The 9227-nt window shown below is 44.1% G+C and overlaps 1 protein-coding gene across 3 annotated transcripts in view; it reads left to right on the top strand.

Moving 5' to 3' along the window:
- VPS53 (VPS53, GARP complex subunit) overlaps positions 1-9227 on the top strand; it is a 170677-nt gene that overhangs the window by 150743 nt on the left and 10707 nt on the right. For 2 of the 3 annotated variants that reach the window (XM_021711355.1, XM_008056040.2), the window contains one exon: positions 2149-2218. In XM_021711355.1, the coding sequence (XP_021567030.1) occupies positions 2149-2218 (70 nt within the window). Of the gene's footprint in view, positions 1-2148; positions 2228-9227 lie in introns of those variants that run through there. The other variant, XM_021711356.1, reaches the window with a different exon arrangement.

The following is a 9227-nucleotide window of genomic DNA, read 5'->3' as shown; positions in this document are numbered from 1 at the left end:
TTGGAAGGCTGAGGTGGGAGGATCACCAGAGCCCAGCAGGTCGAGGCTGCGGTGGCTGGGGGCGGCCACTGCATTCCAGTCTGGGTGACAGAGTGAGACTCCAACTAAAAAAAAAATAAAAAATAAAAAAATAAGTACTAGGAATCAAGAATCAAGGAAACCCTTGCCTGCAGCCATTTTAATCAGGGGAGGGACTCGATCATGTTTGCTTTTAAGTAAATGCCTTTGGCGGCATATGGGTTAGAAAGGACAGATCTGAAAGAAGGAAACCAGTTAGGAAATCCCAGAAAGAGTTCAAGTGAGAAGAGAAGCAATGAGGGCAGGAGCAGTGGGGATGGTCGGGGGGGTGACTGAGGGGGTTCAGGAGAAGAGTTGGTGAGTGATTAGATTTGGGGTTGGAGAAGAGAGAACAGCTTTGGGTAACTGATTTCTGATTTGGGTGACTGGGTGGATGAGATCCAGTCCACTGAGCCTGGATTCCAGGGTGGGGCTAAGACTTGAGTATATTGGAGTTGAGGTACTGGTGGCCATTCTGTTAAGACATTCAGTAAGTCCATGGGTATTATATCTAAACCTACGTACCCTGCTTCCTTTCCCTCCCTCCTCCCTTGGTCATGAGCCTTACGACACGTGGGTAGCTTTCTCTGGATCTTGCCTTGATTTTAGGCATTCATAGTTTCCACGCCTCTGTTCTACACTAGCACAATCCAGCTTTCTTGACTCGGGCCTCTGGTTTTCTTCTAAAAAGTCTTCTGACCAATGACAATTTCACTCTCCCTTTCCCCCATACCAGCATCATCAACCTACCTGGTCCAGACTGTCCTTCAGTCCCCAATCAATTTTGGGAAGTTCTGGAAGATCATGTATTTTGCTTTTTGTGCTACAATTACTCCCTTAGCAATTACTTCCTGGTTTTGCATTTGAGACCCCATAACTACCTCATGTATATTCTGCTTTTATATCTATTAGGATTTTTCAACTACTAGTAATAGAAACCTTGACTCAAACTGACTTCAACAACTAGGTGGATTTTTTTATTTATTTCATATAACCAGTAGTCCAAAGGTAGGATAGATCTGAGAATGGTTGATTTGGCGGTTCAGTAATGACATTGAGACCCAGATTCTGACCAGGTGCAGTGACTCACACTTGTAATCCCAGCACTTTGGGAGGCCAAGGTGGGAGGGTTGCTTTAACCGGGGAGTTTGAGACCAGCCTGGACAACATAGCAAGACCATCTCTACAGAAAAAATTTTAAAAATAGGCTGGGTACAGTGGCTCAAGCCTATAATCCCAGCACTTTGGGAGGATTGCCTGAGTCCAGAGGTTCGAGACCAGCCTGGGCAACTTGGTGAGACCTTGTCTCTACAATAAATCAAAAAATTAGCCGGGCGTGGTGGCACTTGCCTGTAGTTCCAGCTACTTGGAAGGCTGAGGTGGAAGGATTGCCTGAGCACAGCAGGTTGAAGCTGTGGTGGCCATGAACATACCACTGCACTCCAACCTGGGTGACAGAGTGAGACTCCAACTAAAAAAAGCTAGGCATGATGGCATGCACCTGTAGTCCCAGCTACTCAGGGGGTCAAGACTCCAGTGAGCCATGATCAGGCCACTGCATTCCAGCCTGAGCAACAGAGTAAGACCCCCCTCCCAACTCAAAAAAAAGACCCGGATTCTTTCCCTGCTATACTTAGGGCTAGCCTCATCCTCAGAACTGCATTTAAAATAGCAGCTCTAAATGTTATATTCAAATACAACAATGCCCTAAGGAAAAATAAAGAGTCTCGCCTCAGCCTTGCAGTGAATGTCCTTCCCACCAGTCTGATTGGGCTTGCTTCAGTCGTGTTCCCTCTCAGGACCAGCAAGTCACAGAGAGTGTTGAGCTCTGACTAGCTGCCACTTTTAGATTCACCTCTGTGGTTTAGGATGGGATCAGTTTTTTCCAGCATCCCAAGGCCTATACCTAAACAAAACCAGGGCTTCAGTTGGTAAAAAAGAAGGCAAGGGATGCTGGTTGGAGGCAATAGTGTCTATCTCAATTCTGGGGTTTGTTTTGTTTTTATGAAAGTAAGTGAAACCCTACAAAACGTTTTTGCAGTTCTTTAATGAAGAGAGAATATACCTAATTTGTTACTTTTTTATCCACAGCTCTTTCATTCCCAAGTTTATCACCCACCTCTTCAAGTGCAAGCCAATCAGCATGGTGGGAGCAGAACAGGTAAGGTGAACCCGTTATAAAGCCCTTGCCTTACAGCTTTTGTCAGAGATCAACACATACCCTTCTAGGACAGATCTACTCTGGAGGAATAAAATGGATGCTATCCCCTGTTTGGGCACAAGTGGAAGCACAAATCTGGGGATATTATAATAACCTGGCAGCTTTCTTCATTCATTCATTTTTTTTTTTAATTTGGTTTGAGCACCTACTGAGTACCATGCATTGTTCTGGGTGCAGTGTATATCATAGACAACACTATAGAAAAGGTCTCTCCAGATTGCTTAAATTGCAGTTTAAAGAAGATTATATAACTCAAGACATTTCCATAAATCCTGCTCTTCCACCAAATGAGTTGTCTTGGTAGAGACTCGGCTCTCTCCAGCCCAGTGCTTAACCCTCACACTGGCCTCTTGCTGTGCTGCCCCGAGTTATGCCTCGGTAAGATGACAAGGTAGCACGTGCCACAGCACAGTGTGGGTCTTGTGAAGAAACAAAGCTGGATATAGAATATCTGTGAATAGCAAGAGCTCTTGAATCTGACAAGTGCAGTGTATTTTTATCCTCTTTTTATAGCGATTGTCATTCCTAGGTAATTAAAGGGCAGTACATTGTGAACATTAAGGTCATGGGCTCTGGAATCACAGAGCCAAATCCTGTCTCAACAACCTAGCACCTATGTGTCCTTAGACAATTTGCTTAATCTCCCAGCACTTCAGTTTCCTCATCCATGAAATGGGGATAATCATGGCACCACCTCACAGAGTAGTTGGGAGGATTAAACAAGAAAATGCACATAGGCCAGGCGCAGTGGCTCATGCCTATAATCCCAGCACTTTGGGAGGCCAAGGTAAGAGCATTGCCTGAGCCCACGGGTTCAAGACCAGCCTGGACAACTTGGGGAGACCTCATCTCTACAATAAATCAAAAAATTAGCCGGGCATGGTGGCACGTGCCTGTAGTTCCAGCTACTTGGAAGGTTGAGGTGGAAGGATTGCCTGAGTTCCGCAGGTTGAGGCTGCGGTGGTTGTGAGCATGCCACTGCACTCCAGCCTGGGTGACAGAGACTCCAACTAAAAAAAAAAAAAAGAAAGAAAGAAAATGCACGTAAAATGCCTGGCGCAAGTCTGACCCATAGTACGCCCTCAATAAATGCCAACTCTTAATCATTATAAGCTTTTCAAGCCCAGGGACATGACTTTGTTTCTGTTTTCTTGCTCATCTCCCCTAATGTCTCTTCTCCATGCAGCTTGCATAGTAACATCCCGTTTGCCACCAGCAGGACAGCTTACCAGCTTTAGCCAGAGTCAAAGTGTTTTCAAAAAACTTCCTGGGAGGTTGTGTGGATTCAGACAGTGGCCGTGCCGGAGTGGAGCATTTCATTGTTTTCAAATTCTTGACCCTTGCATGCCAAAAACACAGAACTAATTCCCTCTACTGGAAACAGCAGAATAATGTCCTAACATGTTGTCTCTAGTTTCATTAGCACATGCTTACTGGGAATTCATTCCACTCACCTTGTTATAGTGTGTCATCAGAGAGAACGTGCAGTGATTACAATCTGTGTGTCTGGGAGAAGCTTTAGTGTTCTCAGTTACTATGTTCCTGTCTCCAGACTTGATGAAGCCACTGGAACACAAAGGTGACTCATTGGGAGCAGGTTTTCATGACTTTGCAGCTTTGCCCATGTCTTGCTAATTGATTTAGTGTCTAATAACCATGTTACTTTCGTTTGTCACATACATCCATTATCATATCTATTTTCCTCAGATTTTTTCTTCTTTGAAAGAATATTAGAATATGGTTGGGCACAGTGGCATGCACCTGTAATCCCAACACTTTGGGAGGCTGAAGTGAGAGAATCTCTTGAAGCCAAGAGTTTGAGGCTGCAATGAATTGTGCCACTGCACTCCAGTCTGGGTGACAGAATGAGACTCTATTAAAAATAAAATTAAATAAATAAAAAGTTTAAAAACGGTGAAATGAATTTTTTAAAAAAGAATATTAGAGTAATCAGCTCAGCCCCAAAGCCATATCTTCAGAAAAATATTAATTTGGCTATGTGCTGTAACTAAAGTTTTACTTTATCAGACACCAGGAAGACACGAGTGGGTAACATTGGAGTGTGGATCTCCACAATCCCAGCCCAGGTGAGAACTACAATGCAGCATGGGCCTTGAAGAATTCTCACATGAAGTTTGGGTTTAGCTGGTCTGTGCTCTGCCTGAGTTTCTGGACCTGAAGCCCAGGCAGCATGTAGCTGCAGGTGTGTTCACTCAGGCAACAGAACCATAGAATCAAGAAGCTAACAAAGAGATGTTCAGAGACTGAAACAGATTCTGCCTTAAGTCATGGAGTGGCTGTAATCCAAGCTTTAATAAAAGCTGTGAAATTCATAGCTAAGATTTAGCCTAATTTCAGCTGCGTCTGCATTGCCACAAAGGCACTAGATCCTACATTTAGCTTATGCTTTAATACTTACACTGAAAATGGGAAAGGAGACGTTGCCCTGCTCTTTATTCTCTTTTTGATTACTATATAGAGTGAGTTATTTATCTTTGGGCCCCAGAGTCCTCTTGAGCGATTGCAAGGGCACATGGAGCTGAACCATACCGGTATTTGTAATGCTTCTTGCTAGTTTGTGATTTCCAGAGAATCTTGTGGGATTTGCAGGGTCATTTGTTAGTCTTATGACTGCGTTCATCTATGAATGAGCACACACTGGAAATGGAATTCATTCTCCCAAACTTACCATAGAGAAAACAGGCCAGGATTGTGTAGGGAAAAGGAGACATGGGATCTCTTCCCCACACTGTTGTTAATGGCCCCTGTGGTCATGAACAGTTGCTTCCCTGCTCTGGGCTCTGTCTCTTCATGTTTAAGTAAGAGCACTGAACCAGATACTCTCAAAAGCCCCTTCTAGAGCAATCACACCGGGGCGTCTGAAATACTTTGAGCAATATATTGCGCATCTACAAAGCGATTTTCTTTCCCTTTTTATTATCTATATATATTATTCATATATACCATGTTGACTTTGTTTTTAGATTGTGGTAAAATACTTATTAAATTACCAACTTAACTTTTCTTTTCTTTTTTTTTTTTTTTTTGAGTTGGAGTCTCACTCTGTCATGCTCCCTGGCCACCGCAGCCTTGACCTGCTGGGCTCTGGCGATCCTTCCGCCTCAGCCTTCCAAGTAGCTGGAACTACAGGCACGCACTACCATGCTCGGCTAATTTTTTTGATTTATTGTAGAGATGAGGTCTCGCCAAGTTGCCCAGGTGGGTCTCGAACCCGCGGGCTCAGGCAATTCACTCATCTCGGCCTTCTAAAGCACAGAATTGCAAACTGAGCCACCAAGCCCAGCCTTAACTTTTCTTTTTTTTTGAGTCAGAGTCTCACTCTGTCATTCAGGCTAGAGTGCAGTGGCACAGTCACATTTCACTGCAGCCTTGACCTCCTGGGCTCAGGCGATCCTTCCACCTCTACCTCCCAAGTAGCTGGGACTATAAGCATGTGCCACCAAGTACGACTCATTTTTTAATTATTATGTAGAGAAGAGGTCTTCCTGTTGCCCAAACTCCTGGGCTCTCAAGCAGTCCTCCTGCCTTGGCCTCCCAAAGTGCTGGGATTACAAGAATGAACCACTGCACACAGCCACCTTAACGATATATTTTTTTTGAGTTGGGGTCTTACTCCATCGCCCAGGCTGGAGTGCAGTGGCATCGACCTGGCGTCGACCTGCTGGGCTCAGGCGATCCGTCTGCGTCAGCCTTCCAAGTAGCCAGAACTACAGGCACACACTACCACACCTGGCTAAATTTTTATTTATTTACTTATTTATTGTAGAGGTGATGTCTCGCCAAGTTGCCCAGGCTGTTCTAGAACCTGTGGGCTCAGACAGTCCCCTCACCTCGGCATCCCAAGTAGCTGGCTGGGATTAACAGGCTTGAGCCACCGCACCCGGCCAACTATTTTTAAGTGTTACATTTCAGTAGCAGTAAATACAGACACATTACTGTGTAATCATCACCACCATCACCTCTAGCTCTTTTGTATTTTCCCCACCTGAAACTGCAAACTCATTAAACAATAACTCTCCATTCTGTCCTCCACCTTTTTGTCTCACTGAATTTGACTGCTCTAACTACCGCATTTGTCCTTTTGGGACTGGCTTATTTAACTTAGCATAATGTCCTCAAGGTTTCTTTTAAGTAGGAGTCTCACTCTGTCGCCCAGCCTGGAGTGTAGTAGCATGCAAACAGCCACCACAGCATCAGCCTGCTGGGCTCAGGCAATCCTTCTGCCTCAGCCTTCCAAGTAGCTGGAACCTCAGGTATGCATCACCCTGCCCAGCTAATTCTTTTATTTATCGCAAAGACATCTCACCAAGTGGCCCAGGCTGGTCTCAAACTCCTAGACTCATGCAGTCTCTCACCTCCACCTCCCCAAAGTGCAGAAATTTCTTTATTTTTAAGATTGAATAATAAGCCGGACTCGGTGGCTCAGCTTGTAATCCCGTGCCTTGGGAGGCTGAGGTGAGTGGATTGCCTGAACCCGCGGGTTTGAGACCCACCTGGGCAACTTGGTGAGACCTCATCTCGACAATAAATCAAAAAATTAGCCAGGTGTGGTAGCGCGCGCCTGTAGTTCCAGCTACTTGGAAAACTGAGGCAGAAGGATCGCTAGAGCCCAGCAGGTCGAGGCTGCAGTGGCCAGGAGCAGCCACTGCACTCCAGTCTGGGCAACAGAGTGAGACTCCAACTCAAAAAAAAAAAAAAAGATTGAATAATAGTTTATTGAATGTATATGCTACATTTTGACCATATTTGATTTGTAAACTCAATTCAAAACCATCTAACAAAAAATATCTAAAGCGAATTTTAGATATATATTTTTAAAGACCAAACACCACAGAGAGAGAGAAAGAAAATCAGGTAGCATGTTCATCATGGAAAAATGAGAAAGTAGGATGGTTATTCATTCTCAGATACACTTCTAGGTAAATCCCCTAAAGCTAGTGGGGTGTTTTTAAGTAGTTGTTAAAAAAAATAGATTGATAAAATATAATACCCGTTAATAATAAAAAACATTTTAAGCCTTAGGAAAATAGAAATATAAAGGAAATTATTAAATCTGATAAAGCTATATACAAAAAATCATGAGAGCGTATAGACTGCGTGGGTATATCCATGTGTCAAAATTATTCAGTTAAGAATTGTACATTTAATGTATGTAGATTCTACCTCAAAAAAAATTGAGTATGGGAGAGGGAGAGAATAAGCAGGATTCCTCAGCCTCTGCACTACTGACATTTTGGACCAGAGACTCCTTTGTGGGGGGACATGCTAAGCAACTCATTAGATGCCAGTGATACCCTCTCAGAGGTGACAACCATAACTGTCTCTAGATATTGCCAGATATCCCCAGAAGTGGGGATGGGAAGCAGCATCACCCCCAGTTGATGCTGCCACTGGGTTAAACAGAGATCGAATGAAAACCACAGAGTGCTTTTTTGTTGTTGAAACTGGGAAGTAGGTACATAAGTGTTCATTATACCATTCTGTTTACTTCAGATATGTTTCAAATTCTCCGTAATAATGGGGTTCCTAAAATATTAGAGTATTCCACTCCCACCCATGCCCATTCATGTTTAATCTAAAATACTATTTTATTTGGGAATTGATATAAAACTTTCATGCCTCCTGAAATTACACTAGCTTCCTTTACGATTTTCTGATTGCAAGCTGGGCGCGGTGGCTCAATCCTATAATCCCAGCACATTGGGAGGCTGAGGCAAGAGGATTGCCTGAGTCCAGGGATTTGAGACCAGTCTGGGCAACTTAGCAAGACCTCGTCTCTACAATAAATAAATCAGAAAATTAGCCGGGCTTGGTGGTGCACACCTGTAGTTCCAGCTACTTGTAAGGCTGAGGCAGAAGGATCGCCTGAGCACAGCAGGTGAGGCTGTAGAGGCCATGAGTGTGCCACTGCACTCCAGCCTGGGCGATAGAGTGAGACTCCAACTCAAAAAAAAAAAAAAAAAAAAAATTTCTGATTGCAGAACTTCCATTCAGAAAAGGTGAACTTTCTCCTTCCCTTTTTTTGTATATATGTGCTTCTGCTCAGATGGAACTTCCCCTTTTCTCACAGCAGTATTTTATTTCTGAAGAGTTTTTTGCATCTCTTATCTACCCAAATACTTGGTCTTCTCTGTTTCATTGAGCTCTCACCCATCCTGATTTCCTTCCCCCTGGGAGCTACAAGCCTCTCCTATCACACAGTCAAAAAAAGCCCACAATGGGGAGACAGGCACAGCCATGTTCCAGAGGAGTTTACAACCAACATCAGGGTCGTCAAACAAGCATGTGAAATAAATCAATCAATTAATGAAAAAAGTTACAGTCAACCGGGTGCAGTGGCTCAAGCCAGTAATCCCAGCACTTTGGGAGGCGGAGGCAAGAGGATTGCCTAAGCTCAGGGGTTCAAGACCAGCCTGAGCAACATAGTGAGACCTCATCTTTACAATAAATCAAGAAATTAGCCAGGTGTGGTGGTGCATGCCTGTGGTTCCAACTACCTGGAAGACTGAGGCGGAAGGATCACCTGAGCCCAGCGGGTCGAGGCTGCGGTGGCCATGAGCAGTGTGACACTGCACTCCAATCTGGGTAACAGAGGGAGACTCTGACTCAAAAAAAAAAAGTTACGGTAAACATCATGCTTACTGGCCAAATATGGAAAGTTTTTCTCTCTTGAGATTAGGAATAAGACAAGAGTATCTACTGGTACCATTTCTATCCTGCATTGTCCTTGAAGTCCTAACTAGCAATGTAAGTCAAAAAATATTTTTATTTTTTTATTATTATTATTATTTTTTTTGAGTTGGAGTTTCACTCCGTCGCCCAGACTGGAGTGCAGTGGCTGCTCCCGGCCACCGCAGCCTCGACCCACTGGGCTCTGGTGATCCTTCCACCTCATCCTTCCGAGTATCCGGAATTACAGGCGCGTGCT

This window comes from Carlito syrichta, unplaced genomic scaffold (assembly GCF_000164805.1).
Source record: "Carlito syrichta isolate Samal-C Ts95f unplaced genomic scaffold, Tarsius_syrichta-2.0.1 Scaffold302085, whole genome shotgun sequence".
NCBI classification, from domain to species: Eukaryota; Metazoa; Chordata; class Mammalia; order Primates; family Tarsiidae; genus Carlito; species Carlito syrichta.
The sequence above is the reverse complement of the archived record's forward strand: the minus strand, read 5'-3'. Positions and strand labels throughout refer to the sequence as shown.